Source organism: Microcaecilia unicolor, chromosome 11 (genome assembly GCF_901765095.1).
Source record: "Microcaecilia unicolor chromosome 11, aMicUni1.1, whole genome shotgun sequence".
In the NCBI taxonomy this organism is placed as follows: Eukaryota; Metazoa; Chordata; class Amphibia; order Gymnophiona; family Siphonopidae; genus Microcaecilia; species Microcaecilia unicolor.
The window spans coordinates 92,416,631-92,437,591 of record NC_044041.1 but is presented as its reverse complement, the minus strand read 5'-3'; the positions used below and the strand labels follow the sequence as shown (position 1 = coordinate 92,437,591).

The 20,961-nt window shown below is 46.2% G+C and overlaps 1 protein-coding gene across 1 annotated transcript in view; it reads left to right on the top strand.

The window, feature by feature from the left end:
• MAST3 (microtubule associated serine/threonine kinase 3) overlaps positions 1–20,961 on the top strand; it is a 208,209-nt gene that overhangs the window by 170,727 nt on the left and 16,521 nt on the right. The window contains 7 exon segments of the mRNA XM_030219481.1: positions 438–539; positions 2,569–2,691; positions 12,545–12,657; positions 13,416–13,579; positions 13,814–13,835; positions 13,837–14,044; positions 19,944–20,144. Of these exon segments, the coding sequence (XP_030075341.1) occupies positions 438–539; positions 2,569–2,691; positions 12,545–12,657; positions 13,416–13,579; positions 13,814–13,835; positions 13,837–14,044; positions 19,944–20,144 (933 nt within the window).

Below are 20,961 nucleotides of genomic sequence, written 5' to 3'. Positions count from 1 at the left end.
TATTCATGTTTACTCAGAGTCTTACACCCTCCAGGGGCATCTCATAACCCATTGTCTTTGTAGGGTATTTTTGGGAGTTGGGGAGAGAGGGGACAATACATATTTGGGAAGAGTGACCTGCAGGGGCTTCCCAAATTTGTAGGTTGATTTTTTTTTTTCTTTCAAGGTCGTGCACATCTGCAAATTAATCTGGTGATTGGACCCACTATATGCACTACAGCTCATTAATATTCATTGTGGATAGACTTGAAAACCAGACCTGGCCTCAAATCCAGAGGACAGAATTTGAGAACCCCCCCCCCCCCCCCAAGGCCTAGATAATCCTTTGAGAGAATCTTTTAATCATTTGTCATCCTGCTCCACCAGGACCTAAAGGCTATCAGGAGTCTGCTGAGTGTGTTTATGGGGTTTTTTTTTCTTGTTTTTTTGCATTTCAGATGAAATAATTTGGCCAGGAGGGGATGAAGCTCTCCCAGTGGATGCCCAGGATGTGATCATGAGACTGCTGAGGCAGAACCCGCTGGAACGGCTGGGCACTGGTATGGCACTTCTACTCTTTCCTGTGCAAATGTTTTTCTATAGGTTGCAGTAGAAGTATGTGTGGATGCCTTAGCAAATATTTCATTTCATGTATAGTTTAATTTTATCATTTTTATGTTATCCTGATGCTTAAAAGGCTTTTTTTTTTGTACAGTCAGCTTTTGCATATATGCCCCCCTCCCCTCACCCACCCTGCCTGCTTCTCCCATCAGTGTTTTCTCCTTTATTTCTGGGACTTCCGCATGCCATGGTATATATTTCTCGCAGTGCTTCTTTTTCTAGTGTGGGATGATTTCTGCTGTTTAACCTGATAGCCTTTTACTGAATTAAACAGATGAGCATTCAGGGGTGTCTTGGTGTATTAGAACAGTTCAGCAGCTGAAGAGAGGAAAATAATGCAGAGCTGGCCAAAATGAAAGAAGCAGAGTTTGATATAGTACAGAAACTCAGAAGTGCATTGGAAACTCAGTTGGTCCCTGGGGGGGGGGGGGGGGGGGGGGGGGGGGGCGCTAAGAGGATGATTTTGTGGTCATCTGGTAATGTTTTTTTTTGTTTGTTTGTTTTTACTCCTGCCACTCCTTATTTTTAAATAGAAATAAAACAAGAAAGGAAAATAAGGTCATACTGCTTTTATTGGACTAAATTTAATACATTTTTTGACAAGCTTTTGATGTAGAACCGCCTTCAGATTGGTTATGAGCAAAAGATGACACTATCTACTACTACTACTATTTATCATTTCTATAGCGCTACAAGGCATACGCAGCGCTGTACACCATACACAAAAAAAAAAGAAAATTCCTGCTCAAAGAGCTTACAATCTAGAAGACAGTTAAACAGACAAAACAATTAAGGGTAAGGGGATAAATAAGTGAGGAAAAAGGACAGGGCAAGTGAGTAGTGGTTAGGAGTCAAAAGCAGTGGTAAAGAGGTGGGCTTTAAGTTTGGACTTGAAAACGGCAAATACTGTCAAAGTATTTTGTTTAATTTATTACCATTAAAGTGGACTAACACTGCAATGTCTGAGCTCGCCCCCTGCCCATCTGGTCCTAGTTTTATGCTTCACCTATTGCAGTCATAGGGTGTTCTGTGTTTCCCTAGGGCATGATCATTTATCCAATTGAATTACGCTTTGATTTATTTTTTTTTTTAATCTGTTATGGTCCATAGATTTGTAGTTTGATCACACTTTTTGTTGCAGTCACAAGCCCCAAGGTTAGATATGACCAGACCTAGTAAGACTATACCAGTTAGTAAATGCAGCTGCAAACTCCAGAAGTTTGGCCAAACCTCTGTTTGTATCAGAAATAGGTCTGAGGATCGTACTGGAGGTGCCACCCACAGACTAAGCTGCTTTAAAAACCTTTGGTGACAGATGCACCCAGTGGGCAAATCTATCAGTGTAGGGTTTTGTTTTGTTTTTTTTGCTTAGAAAATTTCACCTTTGGTCTTATTTTCCTATTAATTTACAGAGTGCTTTACTTCTATTGCGTGTACTCAGCTCTGTATACAAGCAAGAGGCAATCCCATTTCTTTTGAGGCTTGATTAAGTGAAACACACAGGCAAGGCAAACTGCAGAAAACACATTTATTGTGGTAAACCTACTTTTAAATCCTAAGGCTATGATCCCAGGAGAGTCTGAGTTTAAGATGTCAAAGTAACCTCCAAAGAGTGAGATTTTAGGTGAGACTTGAATGAATAAGAGGGGGAATGACACACCAACACAGGGATGTTGTTCCAGCTGTTTAGGGCAGCATGATGACAGAAACTGCAATTGTGGAGGGGCACAGAAGAGAGCAGCTTACCCAGGAATGGAGGTCACAAGGAGGGGATTATAGGGGGGAAACAAGGTTATGAGCAGCAGCAGCAAAAGGAGTAGGCATCCCTATTGCCAAAACTATAGGTAATCGAGAAGAGAAAATTGGTAGGAAAAGAGAAGATATTGCGACTGCACCCCATTGAAAGTAAAGTTCCTGGCACTCCTGTTAGTCATTGACACACAATGTACCTTTTCTTGCCCACTCTAGGAGGAGCCCAGGACGTGAAGCAGCATGTATTTTTCTGCAGCCTGGATTGGAATGGGCTACTGCGGCAGAAGGCAGAATTTGTCCCACAGCTAGAAGCAGAGGATGACACCAGCTACTTTGATAGTAAGAACTGCTTTTCTCCTGTACACATGCTGCCCTGTTTAAGTATGGCGCTACCAATGATATGCTCTCTACTAGACTAATGGGGGACAGAGATTTAGATGTATTATGTATAATCCGCCCTTATCCAAAGTGGACAACAAGTGAAATACACTGTGACAAAACCCAGAGCTCCGCACTCCTCAGTCACTCTGGGCTGTTCAAATACTCCCAGCTTAGCAGTGCCCTTAAGTTCAAGTCAAGGCCACAAACCACCCAATACAGTCTGTGTTTTCTTCCATTTTTTTCATGCCCATAAGCATATCACCAGTTTCAGCAAGCAAAAGGCTAATACAATGGTTCCAATTAGGGTTACCATATGTCCGGATTTACCCGGACATGTCCTCTTTTTGAGGACATGTCCGGGCAACCAGGCGGATTTTGCCAATCTGCCCGTTTGTCCGGATTTCTGGACAAATGGGCAGGCTGGTGGGTGGGCTGTCCTATAGGACGGTCCGGAAATCCGGACAAACGGGCAGATTGCTAGCCTCCCCTCCCCTTACTTACTACTGCCCTGGTGGTCTAGTGACTTCTTCTGCCTTCGGGGCAGGAAAGACCCCCTCTTTCCTGCCCGGAGCGCTGCCCTGCATGCATCCTTCCTGTTCGTGATCTTGGTGCCGATTCAAAATGGCCACCAAGAGTTGAAGTGACCTTGTGAGACTTCAACTCTTGGTGGCCATTTTGAATCGGCGCCGAGATCATGAACAGAAAGGATGCATGCAGGGCAACGCTCCGGGCAGGAAAGAGGGGGCTCTTTCCTGCCCCGAAGAGGTCACTAGACCACCAGGGCAGTAGTAAGGTAAGGGGAGTGGGAGTGACAGAGTGTGTGACGGGGGGGAGGGGAAAATGTGACAGGGCGGTGCATGTCCTCCTTTTTGGGGGACAAAATATGGTAACCCTAATTCCAATAAATAAAAGTCTATAACGAGGATATTTTCATCTTCCCCCCCCCCCCTTCAAGAATATACAGCTCAGGTTCATAATGTGGACAGTCTTTGTTTAGCAGAGGGCCCCCACTGCTTAGGTGCTGGCAGTTATCCTCAACCTCCTACTCTGAGCTGGTGACCCCAATGCCTTCTGGGATGTTGCAAGCTGTGACTACTGACTTGTCACAATACACAGTGAGAGTCTGCCGAAGTAGAGGAGGACAAACAAGGATAGTGGGAAGTAGACCAGGCTGCCCAGGAACAACGCGGAGATTTCTAATGCTGATAAAACATTTATTTCAGAGACTCGACACAGAGACCTGTGTTTCGTCAGTGATCCTGCTTCAGGAGTCTATATTAAAAACAATAAAATAATCATAAAATTTACATAATCAAATTAAATATACAAAAAAAATACAAAGTAAAGCATAAAGAGACAGAGAATATCATCACATCAATTACATAAGTGGCCTAGTGGTTAGGGTGGTGGACTTTGGTCCTGAGGAACTGAGTTCGATTCCCACTTCAGGCACAGGCAGCTCCTTGTGACTCTGGGCAAGTCACTTAACCCTCCATTCATTGCCCCATGTAAGCCGCATTGAGCCTGCCATGAGTGGGAAAGCGCGGGGTACAAATGTAACAAAAATAAAATAAAATATAGAAATCAACAATCAAAAATGAAAAAACTGACCTTCATATAATATCTGTAAAACACAAATAGGTGTTTGCTAGTAGATACAATGGGTAAAACAATGGTCTGTAAAAAGATATATAAATACAGAAACATATGTATAAAAGCACACAATATACACTAAGAAAATTAAATATATAATATAAGTAGAAAATAGAAACAGATATATCATTAGGATGAATTTAATGATCAAATAAAATATGCAAATGTTGATGTGTGACTGAAAAGTCACAAAGTAGTAAAAAATATGTGTTATCCGTCATCTAAAACAGGACTAAAACATTGAATTAAAACTCTGCAAAGAGAGATGGTTATAAGACAGAAGTGAGACTACCTAAGTAGCATTTACATGGATACAAAAAAATAAGCTTTTGTCTTGAAACAGTGAATCCGCCGCCATGGCATAATGAAATGAAAGTTGAATTAATAAAATACAGTACAATATTGATAAGGGGCGTGGAAAACTATCAAGCGTGTTTAAAAATATTTCCCTATCATCAAGCCGATCAATCCATAGACTGGTGGGTTGTGTCCATCTACCAGCAGGTGGAGATAGAGAGCAATCTTTTGTCTCCCTATATGTGGTCATGTGCTGCCGGAAATTCCCCAGTATGTTCTCTATTTCAGCAGGTGTGTGGTCACACAGCAGCAGCTCTGGCTAGGTCTCCAAGCCTAATTGTTTAGGTTTTGTTGAGTACCTGGGGTTGAGGGCTCTTCGTGAGCAAGTGCAAACCTGGTGGTGCCAGGTCCCTCCTTTTCTCCCCCCTCCTGCTGGCTCCGTTAAACAAAAAAATATATTTTTTTTTAAGTTCAAAAAGGACGTCCATTTGCAGCTGCTCACTGGAACAAGTCGTCGCTGCTCGGAGCAAGAAGCAGGTAATTTTTACCTTTTACTAGCGGGCAGAGGGTTCCCCGAACGGTCTCCACGTGGCTATGGCCGCGGATGGCAAGGGAGCGAAAAGACGCTCCCCGGAACGCGTTCGCGCGCCTAGCAGGGGGATCGAAGGTAGAGTCGCCCTTTTTGGGCGACCTTTCGGAACCGGGAGAGTTCACTGGTTTTTCCTCTGGCGCGGCGGCCTTTCCCGCCTTAGGCGCCCATCCCCCGCTGGCCGCCCTCCCGGTCGTGACCGGCCACGCGGCTCGGTCGGCTTCTTTTTCGGCCGCCCTCGAGATGGGAGACGTTAACAGCTTGGTCGCCCTTGAATCGGGCGACAGTAAGAAGTCGGCGAAATTAAAACACCCTTCTTCCCGTGCGGCTCCTTCTCGGAGTTTCGCACCGGACGCCATTTTGGACGCGCAACACGCCTCTCCCCCACTACTGGGAGCGCAGATGGAGGGCGCCTCTAGGGCCGCGGCACAGGCTGCAGAAATGCACAGACTGGGGGGTTTCTCCCCTGAGTTCATTTTGCTGCTGCATCAAGCCTTTTTTATGCAGAACACTGCCCCTGCCCACCCCTCTGATCGGGGTGATGAGGCCTCCTATGCTTAAGCGCCCTCGGGTGGATCTTCCACCCTCAGGGGACTCGGTCTCCTCTGATGTGGTTGACGGCAGCGTGTCTCCCAGAGATCCTTAGCAGAATCGATGGAAGAGACTGATCCTCTCTCGGATGGACCAGACGACCCCTCTGCAGCGCGGCTTTTTCGCTCAGAGGATTTGCCCAACCTGCTTGTGCAGGCCATGAGCATTTTGAAGATTGCCTCTCCGGAGGAAGGCTCTCTCTCAGCCTCTACTGGCTCCGCCATTATGCTGGGAACGAAGCGCCCGCCTGGAACCTTCCACGTGCATGAAGCCATGCAGACCTTAATTTCAGCGCAATGGGATGCCCCTGAGGCGAGCCTGAAAGTAGCCAGGGCTATGTCCTGTCTGTACCCCTTTCCTGAGGGGGAACGGGAAGCCTTTGTCTGGCCCACGGTAGATTCCTTAATCACTGCCGTGACTAAGAAAACGGCGCTGCCGGTGGAAGGTGGCACTGCCCTGAAGGACACCCAAGACAGGAGAATGGAGGCGGCCTTAAAGTCGTCTTTTGAGGCGGCCGCTCTGAGTTTGCAAGCCTCGGTTTGCGGCTCCTACGTGGCTAGGGCATGCCTGACTGTTTTGCAGCGGGCTTCCCCCTCGGACCCTTCCTGGAGGGCAGAATGGCCGACCCTGGAGTCTGGTTTGGCCTACTTGGCAGACTTGCTGTATGATGTTTTGAGAGCCTCGACCAAGGGCATGGCTCAGACAGTCTCTGCGCGGCGGTGGCTCTGGCTTAAGCACTGGTCTGCTGACCATGCCTCTAAATCTCGCCTAGCCAAGTTGCCTTTTAAAGGCAAGCTGCTCTTTGGGGACGAGCTGGACAAGATCGTGATGGAGCTCGGCACGTCCAAGGGCAAGAGGTTGCCGGAGGTCAGGGCTCGGGCCGGCAGTGCCCGTCCTGGTCCCTCTAAGGGCCGATTCCAGGAAGGCCGTCGGTATCACCCGGGCAAGTCGGCCTCCTCTGCCTCCGCTTCCTTCAAACGGAACTTCTCCCCCAAGCAGCATTCCTTTCGTAGGGACCGCCATCCCGGAGGTTCGTCCTCCGGCCCGCCCCCAGGGTCGCGTACCCAATGAAGGGGACCTGGTCCATGGCCCAATGCAGATAGGAGGAAGGTTGTCCTCGTTTCTGAGCGAGTGAACCAGGGTAACTTCAGACGCTTGGGTTCTGGAAGTCATCAGAGACGGCTACAAGCTAGAGTTCTGCCGACCCCTAAGAGACGGGTTTGTAAACTCTCCTTGCAAGTCTCAGGTCAAAGCAGCTGCCGTGCAGCAGACTTTGAGCAACCTGATCCACCTGGGCGCGGTGGTCCCGGTGCCAGAAGATCAGCTTGGCAAAGGGCGCTACTCCGTTTACTTTGTGGTGCCAAAGAAAGAAGGATCTGCTCAGCCTATTCTCGACCTCAAGGGAGTCAATCAGGCCTTGAAAGTTCGGCACTTCCGGATGGAGACCCTCCGCTTCGTAATAGCTGCGGTGAAAAAGGGAGAATTCCTGGCCTCCCTGGACATCAAGGAAGCTTACCTACATATTCCCATCTGGCCGCCTCATCAGCGCTTTCTGCGCTTTGCAGTGCTGGGCCGACACTTCCAGTTCAGAGCGAGTTGGCTACGGCTCCGCGGACCTTCTCCAAAGTAATGGTGGTCATCGCGGCCTTCCTCCGCAAGGAGGGAGTGCAAGTCCATCCCTATCTGGACGACTGGCTGATCCGAGCCCCTTCCTATGCGGAGTGCGGGAGAGCTACAGACAGGGTCATTGCTCTTCTGAGCTCCTTGGGATGGATCATCAACTGGGAGAAAAGCCAGCTGCGCCCGACTCAGTCCCTGGAGTATCTGGGAGTTCGATTCGACACCCAAGTGGGCAGAGTGTTCCTGCCGGACAACCGGAGCTTCAGACCCAGGTGGGCCTCCTCTACTCTTCGGGCTTGGGACTACGTGCAGCTGTTGGGCTCCATGACGGCCACGATGGGTGCCCTGGGCCAGGGCTCATATGAGACCACTACAGCACTCTCTTCTGCGACGGTGGACTCCAGTCTCGGAGGATTACGCCGTACGCCTTCCTTTGGATCCAGCGGTGCCAAAGGCGCTGAGCTGGTGGCTGAGGCCAGGCAAGCTGTCTGCAGGGATGCCTCTTACGACCCCGGAGTGGGTGGTCGTCACGACGGATGCCTGCTTGACGGGCTGGGGAGCCCACTGCCTGGGACGGACAGCGCAGGGGCTCTGGTCTCCCGCAGAGACAAAATGGTCCATCAACCTCCTGGAACTCCGAGCCATTCGGTTGGCGCTTCTAGAGTTTCTCCCGGTACTGGTGCTGAGGCCTGTACGGGTCCTGTCGGACAATGCCACGGCTGTGGCCTATGTCAATCGCCAGGGAGGTACCAGGAGCGCCCCTCTAGCCAAGGAGGCCATGAAGCTATGCCTGTGGGCGGAAGCGAATCTGGATCAGCTGTCGGCGGCCCATATTGCAGGAGTCATGAATGTCAAGGCGGACTTTCTCAGTCGCCATACCTTGGATCCCGGAGAGTGGCAACTGCCTGCTCGGGCGTTCTTGGACATCACGAAACCCTGGGGCCGCCGAGCCTTGGATCTGATGGTATCCTCGGCCAAGTGCCACGTTTTTTCAGCAGAGGACGGGACCCTCGATTTCTGGGAGTCGATGCTCTTCTCCAACAGTGGCCGGCACAGGAGGTTCTCTATGTGTTCCCGCCCTGGCCCATGATGGGCAGGGTGCTAGGCCGGGTGGCAAAGCATCCGGGCCGGTGTGATCCTGGTGAGTCCGGATTGGCCCAGACGTCCCTGGTATGCGACTTAGTCAGACTCTCGGTGGACGGCCCCTCTGCGGCTGCCAGCGGAGCGGGGGGCATATTACTTCAGGGTCCCGTGGTGATGGAGGATCCCTCCCCCTTTGGTCTTACGGCCTGGCTCTTGAGCGGAGCGGCTGAGGAAGAAGGGCTTCTCAGACAAGGTCAGCGCACTATGCTGAGAGCGAGGAAGAGCTCTACTTCCACCACTTACGCCAGGGTTTGGCGTACCTTTGCATCATGGTGCGAGGCAGGCTCTGTATCGCCCTTCACTGCTCCAGTATCTTCAGTGTTGGTGTTCCTGCAAGAGGGGCTGGAGAAAGGCCTGTCGCTCAGTTCGCTGAAAGTCCAGGTGGCGGTAGCTTGCTTCAGGGGTCGTTGGAAGGGGGCTTCCCTGGCTTCACAGCCGGATGTGGTACGCTTTCTCAAAGGAGTTAATCACCTGCGCCCCCCTCTGCACTCGATAGTGCCTACGTGGAATCTCAATCTCGTGCTACGGACCTTGCAGAAGCCGCCCTTCGAGCCCTTGCCAAGGGTATCACTGAAGGACCTGACGTTGAAAGCAGTCTTCCTGGTGGCTATCACATCAGCCAGAAGAGTTTCCGAGCTCCAGGCGCTCTCGTGTAGAGAACCATTCCTGCGATTCACTGAGGCAAGAGTATCGATTCGCCCAGTGCCTTCCTTCCTGCCGAAGATTGTTTCTCGATTCCATGTGAATCAGCAGCTTTACCTACCCTCCTTTCGTAGGGAGGATTACCCAGAGGAGTACCCTGTGCTCAAATACCTGGATGTTAGACGGGTCATCATCAGATACTTGGACGTGACCAATGATTTCCGGAAGTCGGATCATCTGTTCGTGCTGTTCGCAGGCCCTCGTAAGGGTCTGCAGGCATCTAAGCCTATGTTGGCACGTTGGGTCAAGGAGACGATTGCATCAGCTTATGTGGCGGCAGGAAAGATTCCGCCTATTCAGCTGAAGGTACACTCTACTAGAGCACAAGCAGCCTCGATGGCAGAGTCCAGATCTGTCTCCTTGGAAGAGATTTGCAGAGCGGCTACTTGGTCGTCGGCTCATACCTTCTCACAACAGTACCGCTTGGATGTGGCTGTTTGGGCTGAGGCCCAGTTTGGGGCTTCAGTGTTGCGTTCAGGGATTTCCATGTCCCGCCCTGGGTGAGTACTACTTCGGTACATCCCACCAGTCTATGGCTTGATCGGCTTGATGATAGGGAAGGTAAAATTATGTATCATACCTTTTAATTTTCTTTCCCTTAATCATAGCCGATCAATCCATAGCCCCTCCCAGATATCTGTATTGTTTGTGTTCTGGTTATATTTCAGGTTCAAGTTCAGTCTTCATTTCCTGTTCATGGGGACTTCGTGTTCAAGTTCTTCCAATTGAAGTCTCTTCGAGTTGAGACGATTTTGTGTTACAGTGAGCTGCTGCTTCCTCTCCCCCCGTTTAGGCGGTGGCTGGATTGATAACTAAATTATGCCGGCGCTCCCTCCCGCTTCGTGCGGCTGTAGGGTAGCTTTGTATCCCTCCCGGCGGTGTTAGGGTAAGCCAGTTCCCCCCGCATCGGCGGGGTGGTTTCCCACCCAGCGCCCCGGCGGTGGTGCGCTGGAATATTTCCCCTCCCCCGCTTTGGCGGTGGTGAGCTGGGCAGAGTGTCCCTTTGTGGGTGTAATTCTCTAAGTGCTGAGTCCTGCGGATGGAGCTTTGATATCGACATACTGGGGAATTTCCGGCAGCAGATGACCACATATAGGGAGGCAAAGATTGCTCTCTATCTCTACCTGCTGGTAGATGGACACAACCCCACCAGTTTACGGATTGATCGGCTGTGATTAAGGGAAAGAAAATTATCAGGTATGATACATAATTTTACCATGTACCTCCAAAGAATGTGAAAACATCCCAGGTATATACCGGGGGGAAAAAATGTAAAAACCTATGCTATATTTATTTATTGCATTTGTATCCCACATTTTCCCACCTATTTGCAGGCTAGGTCAATTTATACTCTAGGTTTTCAGTTTATATGATGTGTTTTCATGCACCACGATCCCAACCACTCTAGGGGTTGCTTTTGAACTTCCCACAGGTTCTAGAATAGTGGGAAGCTACATAATGGAAGGAGAAATTAGGTCTTACCTGATAATTTTCTTTCCATTGATCCTTCCAACTTTTCCAGAGACCCGACCTAGGTTTCTGAGATGTTTAGTTGGTGTGAAGTAATGGATCAAATAACGACTGTCACCTTGTAAAAAAAATGGTTACTGCCTTTACTGGTTCTGTGCAAGACAGTTTTGTCCTGCTAGCTAAGCTGTGTTCTCACTTCAACGCACCATTTTTGCTGCAGGTAAAAGGTTACCCACATAGGGAGAAAAATAAGTACTTTTAACCGCAATGGTTGGGAGACCATTTAGTGAAGATAGACATACAGAGAAAAGTGCCCCCTTCTTGAATCAGCTTTTTCAAAAGCAAATCCCGTGCCAGGGTTTCCATTAACAAAATCTTTTCCTTAAAATACTCCTTTAATATGCAGTACACAGGCATCAAGAGGCTCAAAATTCTTCACATCTCAAAACGGTGTCCCAGCATAGTGAAGAGAAATATTTATTTATTTTTTAGGATTTATTTACCACCTTTTTGAAGGAATTCACTGAAGGCGATATACAGTAAGAATAGGTCAAACATAGCAGTAGGCATTACAGCAGTAAAAATATTCAAAAAGCAATACAAAGTAGGCATAAGTATAACCACCAAGCTGAGTGAAGGGCCACAGTATGACCTTTGTGGGCTCTAGACACTTTGCCTTCATAGGTCCCTCCCTTAGTGCATTAATGACTGAGCTTTTACTTTGAATCGTATGTATATTTTATTTGTATTCTATTTATTGTATATATTTTCAAGTCAAAAGGAAAGGCATGACAATAACTTCTACATCATTTATTCTTTCTGATTAAAGGAAAAATAAAACCATTTTGTGGGACCTAGGCACTAATGCCTATTGTGCCCAATGGATAAGTTTGCCCTAGCTAAGTAAGCCGGGAATGGTGTATGGCAGAAATCCGATGCCACAAAGGTGTATTTGGAATCCTTCATCGCCCTAACCTCAGAAAAAAAATGAGAAACCTTCCAAAGCAGCAACAATATTTTTCCTTGTTACTTTGGAAGATTTTAAGTTTAGAAGTATTAAGGCTGAAAGTGTGTATGTGTGTGTGTGTGGGGGGGGGGGGGGGGGAGAAACACAGTCAGGGTTTGTGAAGTGGAAATTATCCAACTTTTAATTATATTGGATGGCGAAACTACAGGTGGAAGCAACTGGCCTATGTATGTGGAAGGGTAAAGAATTATACATAGTTTCTTAAATGTTCCCATGTATTCAGTATGACCTGTGAAAGATGTTTTGTAACTTGGAATCCATAAATCATCATTAAGGTAGGCTTGTGAAGCCACTGCTTGTCCTTTGTAGTAAGCAGCATGGAACCTGTCTAGTTTTTGGGATCCTTCAGGTACTTGTGACCTGGATTGGCCACTTTGGAAACAAGATACTGGGCTTGGTAGAACTTAGCCATATTGGATCAGACTGATTGTTATATTTTAAATTTTTGTTATGGAATAATTGGTTTTATTAAAAACAAACACCCCCACCCGCGGTAAAAGAAAGACATGGCTGGAAATAAAAGGTTGGGATCTCCCCCCTCTTATACTGACCCTTGCATTCTTCAATGAATTTAATCTTTAACATGAGCCCCTAGACCAAATCCTAGCTGCAATTCACTCTGCAGGTAAGGTTGCCGGCACCTTTTCTCTTGCTCTTATGACAGGTGTGCTGGTCACCACAACAGTGAGTGTTTAGTGAAAACCTCTCCTTGCTTGCAGCCCGCTCAGAGCGGTACCACCACCTGGGTTCTGAGGAGGATGAAGAAACTAATGATGAAGAGTCTTCAGTGGAGATTCGACAGTTCTCATCCTGCTCACATCGGTTTAGTAAGGTATTGCTGAGTTTCTTCCTACTCACAAGTTCCCAAACCTGGACTGACTGACCTGGGTTTCAGGGTATTCACAATAAATATGAGAGAGAAATTTGTGGATATTGGTTTTTCATTTTGTTACAATTAATTTCTTACAGCAAAACAAAGACTTCCAGAAGAATGAAAAATAGTCAAATGTAAATCGAGAGCAGATGTATATCTTAACACAGCCAAGATGATAAACAGTCATAAATGAAAGCTTACAATCTATTGTAAGGCCACTGGATGACACTGTTCTGCTTAAGGAATTTTGGGGTCCTTTTACCAAGCTGCGGGAAAAAGGGCCCTGTGCTTACAGTGGGGGCCATTTTCCTGCACGACAGGGCCCTTTTTACTGCAGTGGATAAAAAGCCCCCAGACACACTTGGCCATGCGTCAGGGAGCCCTTACTGCCACCCATTGAGATGGCGATGAGGGCTCCTGCGGTAACCAGGCAGTGCGCAGCGATGCCCTTTTACTGCTGTTACCACCTTGCAAGCATTTCCGGAGGTTTTCTTTTTCCCCTGCTACTCTGTAAAAGGACCCCTCAAGAGGGTGATATGTTTTGTTCTGGCCTCTCCTTTGTTACTTTTGTTTCAGTTCCTGTTCTTACTGATCCTTCACTGAGGAGATGCTATTCACTCTCTGTCTCAAGATATAACAAGATAAAGATGTGTAATCTGTTAACTGGCTGGAGTTAGCAGCCCCAGGGGTCACTCCATATATTCTTTCTCAAATAGGTTTATGGCAGCTCTGAGCATCTCGCCAACCATTTAAGCCTCAGCTTCTCTGCCGCTGAGCGAAGTCGCAGTGAGGAGAAGGTGGATAGGACAGAAAAGTGGGAGAGGTCTGTGTCTATGTCGGGAGAGGGAGAGAAAAGCCAACAGATGGGGCTAGGGAGCAGGTGAGTGAGAGGCTCAGCAGGGAATTAGGATTATTTACCACTGTTTTTGAAGAAACTCATCCAAGCCAGTATACACCAGGAGTAACTGGCCATAGGCAATATGAAACAATAGTGAATGACAATTATAGAAAGTTCAAAGCATAATACATGATCAGAACAAAGGTAAAAACGTAGAAATTTGACAAATTAAATGATAGTAAATAATATGATTTCTTTGCTTTCTGTTTTAAACAGATTGAGGTCGTGGACCTCATCATGGCTGTTCCCACTACTCGTCACAGCATGAAAGGAGCAGGAGCCCCTGCATGCTGAGCAGCGCCTACAGCCTGGAGACCATGCCAAAGTTTGCTTTCTCCTCTGAAGATGAGAACTCAGACCACAGTGTTTCAAAGCCTGAAAAACCCATGTTCATTGTGGGAGAGCCCAGAACAGCTTCTGGAGGAGCCAAGGCCTTCTCCTTGTCAGGTAGGCAAGCTACCACAGCTGGGGCATTGACCCTTCCTACCACGTCACTCCCACAACAGCATAGCTAGATGTTTATCCAGTTGTAAATAACAGCTACAGCAACAGACAATCAATCTTCTCAGCCAAGATTGGCCCTACCATTAAGCAAGTGTTTTCTGGCTGTGCATTTCTGCTCCTGTTGACTTACGCAAACAAAGACCTTTCAGTGAGTTTCTACAAATGGCCACACATCCCTTTACGTTCCCCCAAGGGCAACTCCTGCTCTCAGTCTGATAGTTGCTCACATTTTGACCTTCTACTGGCTCTATGGCTGCCCCCTCTCACTCGATTTTTGTCAGAGAGAAAGTCACATAGCGTGTTTTGGGGTGGTTTTTTTTGTTTGTTTATTTTTTTAAACATGAGAGTATAAGAGAAGCAGAATGCAGACATTAAAAAAAAACTGAATCTGTAAGTCTACAGATTCCATTAAGCAAAACCAGGACTACATCAGGGTATTGTGATTGGCCTGGGTAGAGTGGGCAGGGTTTAATTTCTGGGGCTGGGGGAATGGCTTGGATCACAATTCAGTGAGGTTTCAGACTTCAAAGTAGCAGGGTTTCTGCTCCACCCACCTACCTTTCAGACAGCTTACAGGAAAGAAGAGAGGAGGAGGTGAATTAGGAACTGAGCAGTGAAATCATTCTGCTTCCTAACCTAACCCCCCTTCTCCCGTTGCTACTGCCCCTGTGCCTCCCACAGCTCCACAATTCCTCTTAACTTTTTGTCTACAAAGAAAGCCCTGTGACTGAGAAATGCTCACCACATCTGGAGTAGCCTAGTGGTTAGAGCACCAAGTTGTCAAACAGGGAATCCTGGTTCAAATCTTGCTGCTGCTACTTGTGATCTTGAGCCAACTCACTCCATTGCTGTGGGTATAGGGATATACCTAATGAATCTGAATGTAACTGAGCTACTGCTGATAAAGGTGTGAGCCGAATCCCTTCATTTACAGCAACACTTAGAACAGTTTGGAAGTATCACTGTACTATAAAAGTATTTCACTTCTAAATCACGTAGCTGCTTTGTCTGCACTGATGTAAACTTATCCTGTACCTGAGTTAGTGAGTAATATAAGCTGCTCTGCACTCGGGCATCCTGTAAGCCACTGACTCTCCATTTTGGTGTCAAATTTTTATAAAGCATCTTTGGCTCTAAAGCCTGTTTTCTTTTCACCCTAACCAGACCAGTCCAAAATGTATGCCTGATAGGCATAATCCATAACTGTGAAATGGTCTGGTTGGACTCGAGGAAAGAAAATTAGCAGGCAAGACCAAATTTTTCATTCCTTTTTGTCATAACCGGACCAATCCAGAAAGCATGGGTTATGCCCGTCAGCCATACATTCTGGATTGGTCTGGTTGGACTCAGAAAAATTAGCAGGTAAGACCGAATTTTCCCTTTTCATTCATAAAAATGCCTTGTATAAAATTGCGTGAGGGTACACATGCATAAAAAGTAGGCATACCACAAGACTGCATCTTCTATGTGATCTGTTCATAAGGGTTTCTGGGGGCATAGTTTGGCTGGAGCTGCAATTAATTAATATTTTATAAAACATGCATGGAGTGCGTGCTCATAATTATACCTTCACAGTAGTTACACATTTGTCGTAGAGCCTAATTGTGGGAACCTATTGTATAAAAGCACAGTGGGCCCTTTTTACTAAGTGGCGGTAAACCCAACGTGGGCTTACTGCTCGCTAAACAGGAAGTACCACCGGGCTACCACAGCAGCCTAGCAGTACTTCCCACCCCTAGCACACCATCATATCCCAGTGGTAATCGGGCAGTGCCACACACTGCCTGGTTAGCATGGGAGCCCTTACTGCCACTTGCCGCACGTCCATTTCCTGCAGAAAAGAGAGACTTCCCTTTTACCCACTGCTGTAAAAGGGGGCTTTAGCGCACGTGGAAAACACGCGCCGACGCCAGCGCAGGCCCCCTTTTGCCACAGCTTGGTAAAAGGGGACCCATTGGCATCTGTGCTCCTTTTATATAAAACAAGATAAAATAAAGATGCAAATAGAGGTGTAAATATAATCACGAAAGCTTCCAACACAACTTCACAACAAGAGTACCATGAATGTAGTACAAAAAATTATATAAAAACTGCAGCAGAGTAGTGTTAATAATAGTTCACATCAATACAAAAAAGTATATGATGGGACCATCTTAATAGGTATAGGAGTCCAAGCATTTATTCCTCAATATCTTTCCTGTGATATGATCATAGATATCAAGCCGTGTCACATATGTGATTATCTCTCTATATAAAACGCACCTCCAACATTCTAATGAAGCCTGAAGCGAAGCCGGAAGCTGTAGTTGTGTAGATCGCTGTTTCTCCATGAGGGTCTGCCCCGCCCTCGCGTCACAACGTGATGACGTCGAGAGCGGAGCAATGACACTCACCGAATCGCATCGCTCACCTGTTGCTACGCCACGAAACGTTACATCAGACGCATCACGGACCCATGAGAACGACGGCCATGAAAAAAGTAAGGAGTATCAGCAGCTGCTGGAACTCGGAGGCGGGGAGGACCCTGGAACTCGGAGGGAGGGGGGACCCTCGAACTGGGAGGGGGGACCCTGGAACTTGGAGTGAAGGGGGGACCCTGGAACTGGGAGGGAGGGGACGACCCTCGAACTCGGACGGAGGGAGGGAACGTCCCTGCAACTCCGAGGGAGGGAGGGAGGGAGGGTGAGAACACATTTAGAATTACAATCCTTTTCAAAACATTAATTGCACAAAGGCAATACCTTGCTAGCGCCCGTTTCATTGCTTTCAGAAACGGGCCTTTTACCCTAGTGTGTACATAATTGCATCAAAGCTATAGCACCTCAAAATACTTTCATTCGAAATTCAGAAGAGTAATAGCTTAAAAATTATTTATGACCAACATCTAAGCAGTTTATAATTGTAATAGTTGATGGAGGAAAAGAAAGTAGGAATAGAAACATAAGGAAACCTATGGTACAAATTGCACATTATACCCGGGATTCTGTATATCGAGCTGAGATTTCTACATGGAAATCAAGGCATTTTCCATAACAATGTGCATGAGCAAATTGGTTAACAACCCAATCAACGCTAATAATTGGATGTTAACTAATTAGCACTATTTGGCATTAATTAGAATTTATATGCAGAACTGTCTAAGTGTAAATTTGAAGTCGCGTTGTTGAAAAGTGGGCACGGCCATGGGCAAGTAGTGGGCGTTTCTACAATCTATGCTCGTTGTTATAGAATACACCTGGTCTGTGCATAATTTAGGTGTCAGGATTTACACCAAGGGCGTAACTTCTTGCAACTAAATTTTGGTCGCGCAGACCAACACTCTGTGTATTCTATAAACCGCACTGAAATTTAGGCTTATTCAAACTTCATTTTGTCGCCAAAATATTTTTTTAATTGTTTTTTTAAGCTTGATATATAGAATCTAGTCCTATAAAGGGGATAATATGGAATAAACTAATTGAACTAATTCAATAGAAATTGTCAGCCTAGACTATTGTTTATTTTAATTTTTGTTATATGTTGTACTGTTTTATTATTATGAATGTAATTCTGTAACGCATTCTGGGTGCTGTCAGGAGGATGTGCTAAATAATGGAATAAATAAAAACTAAGATATAGAAAGAGGGTAGGATGTATAAAAGATCTCAAACAATCTTATTAAGCAGACCTAATTGAAAGTGTGGGGAATCTTGTCAACTAGTACTCATCCAGTCCCAAACACATATATCTTAAGTCCAGTATTATAACATTTTGATTAGTAGTGTCATTATATATATTAATCAAGCATTGTATTTTATACGGGGATCTTTATACGGGCAGCCATTTTTTTGGGGACATGGAAGTGAACACAAATGCAAACCTCTTCCCTGACGAAGTATATACGAAACCTGGCCAAGTCGGCGGAGGTTTGATTTGAAAGAAAAATTGCTGCTCAACTGCTAACTAATTGAAGCTAAATGTTAAAGAATATTTGGAATTTAATGAGAGTTAAACAAGATATAGATTAAATGAACAAAAATAGTAAAATTATAAAATCGGGTTGATCCATGAAGATATAAGGAACACCATTAGAATTGGGGAAAATTCCCCGTATGGTGGAAACGATCTTGAAATCTGAAGATCCCCGTATAAAATACAATGCTTGATTAATATATATAATGACACTACTAATCAAAGGGTTAAAAGATCTCAAAGACATCAGCGATGAAGTCCTATTGGGATGACAACAGATGTAAACCTTATATATAATTATTACTTTAACTTGGATAGGTCTGACTAAAATACGAGTCTTGAGCATTGTTTTAAATTCTTCAATGAATTCTGTTTTCAAAGATCCAGTGGCAAAGAATGCCACAAAGCTAGCAAAATTAATTATTTTATTAATTTTCTTTTATTTAGTCCTACCAGACCAGTCCAGAAACCCATCCTAGTTGATTATTGGTGGACATGCTTCCATTCTAAATTGTTCTCCTGTTTACTTATGTTACCCTGGTCCCACTTAAATCAGTCCAGGATGCTGGCTGAGTTCTTCTGGTTAGGCACCCCGACTAGGATCTACAAAAAAATCTTAAATCTGATGAGCTTGGTGTAGGCCAGGACCAGAGGGCATCCCACCCTGGTTTCTTAGAAATCCACAATCAAAACAACAGTTACAGCAAGTTTGAACTTCAAAATTTTTACTGGTTCAACTCAAAAAAAGGAAAACAGTTTATGAAATGGAACTAGTATTTACAGTTCATGAGCATGGGGGGGGGGGGGGGGGGGGGGGGGAGTCACATCCGGTTAGTCTCTATCACAAGTCCATCCCATACCATACCAGTGGTCTCGCATACTGCTGGGCAAAGTCCCACTGGGAGTGAGGCTCCTTTGCGCCCACTTCTCTCCTGCCCAGGTGCCCAGGGTGTCTTTTCTCTCCAGACATTCCTTTCGTCTGTCACCACTCCCACTTGGGGATATGGATCCAAATCTCCTAAAGGTTGTACTTGAGATCCAGTTCCACCTTCCCCAGTCTAGGACCCCCCCTCAGGGTTTTGGTGGGAGCCGGGCAACCAAAGACCCCACTCTAACAATGCTCAGTGATTTTATTCTCTCACCCTGCCCCCTCGGGCTGGGCTTCCTCCATATCCACCCATCTGGGCAGTTCTGCTAGCTCCCATCACCATAGTGACCCATAGAAGATTGTCCCACCCCCACCCCCTACTCTGTATGATAGGCATCTCCTTGGAGGTTTAACGTATTTTTCAGTTCAAAGTACTTCTAATTCCTCTACCTTTTATCACTTCAGTTTTTCAGATAGCTTCTGACTTAGTTGGAGGTCTTGGTGTCAGTAGAGTACAATACTGTTGGTGGGGGTGAGAGTTGAATGGGACATTTGATCTGAAGTGCTTGGTCATTCAAAATATTGAGCAATCTAAAACTGCCATCTGCCCTTAAGGAGCGAATTGCACACAGCCACTTTTTCTCTCACCATCTGCTGGTCAACAAACATAACCCACAGGTTCTTGACTGGTCTGGTAGGACTAAAGGAAAGAAAATTTATCAGGTAAAACAATTTCTCCTTGCACTACTCTGCTACAGTTTTTTATAATTTTTGTACTGCATTTATGGTAGTATTATTGTGAAGTTGTGTTTAGAAGCCTTTATAAAACAGGCATCTTATTTGGACATTTTACCTGGGTGCCCTGCTATGAGATTACCCCATTAATGAGTAGAATGGGCCAACTACATGATCCTACTCTGTGGATGATTTCAGTGGTTCCGGTGTTGCTTTCCTTCCCCACACTACCCCTTGACTAATGTTGTTGTGTTTTTTTTCATCATCTTTTTTTTTTTTTTTGTTCAGCTGAGCTGGACAATCTGAACCGGATCCGTCTACGCAGCAATAGCACTGGTGCAAAAAACTCCACCCCCCGGGCACTGGATCCAGCTGCGGGCCGCAGGCTTGGGTATCCACGAGAGGTTCCAGAGAAGCATAAGACGTCTCTCGGTAGCCGTGTCCCCAAATCTGCCTCTGTGTCAGCTTTATCTCTTATCGTTACCTCAGGTAATGGGGAAGGGCTTTGTGCAGCTTTTCAGCTTTTTAAACTATTAAACAAAGTAAAAGTAATAAAAATTGTGAATTACCTTAATATGCTGCATGGTGGGAAGGGGGCACTTACTTAGTTCCAATTCTTTATGGCTAAGTGGTGCACAAATCTTAGTGTGGCTGGGACTTCTTGAGATTTGGAGGAGTATTTACGAGTGGAACTGGAGGAGGAATAGATGGAGCTGCATGAATAATGAAGTATGTTGATGATGCTGTGAATTGATTCAGAACTTGGATAGCAGGGTGGAGAGGTGGGTCTGGAGTGAGGTGCTCTTTTTAAGCAAGCTTCCTTATCTCTACCAGACCAGTCCAGAACCAGTGTGTTGTGTCTGCCAACCAGCAGATAGGAGGCAAAGCCAATCAGAAACAAGTTCTTCCCTAGAAAGGGCACTGTGCAAACAGAACTCCTCAGTATTATTGTGTTTCAAGCAGATGGTTGATGGACATTCTGTGTAGTTCTTCTGGACCTTCCTCTGTGTAGACCATTTGGCAAAGAGAGGGACATGAGAAGAGCCAAAGCAGAGGGATACCCAGAAGAGTTGGGGTATTCTTCCCTTGTGCTAAGAATCACGTTTCAGACTGTTTCTTTTTTTCCTCGTTCTCCCTCCCTCCCCATCTCTTAGGCTCCCACAAAGGTGGTAGCAGTTCAAAGCACCTATACTACACAGAGCTAGGGCTGCAGTGACCAGTGGAGCCTGGTCCAGTATTCAATTTATTTCCTTGTCCCCAGGAAGGAGGGAACTTTTCACCCCATTCTCAGTTTAAAATCAGTCGA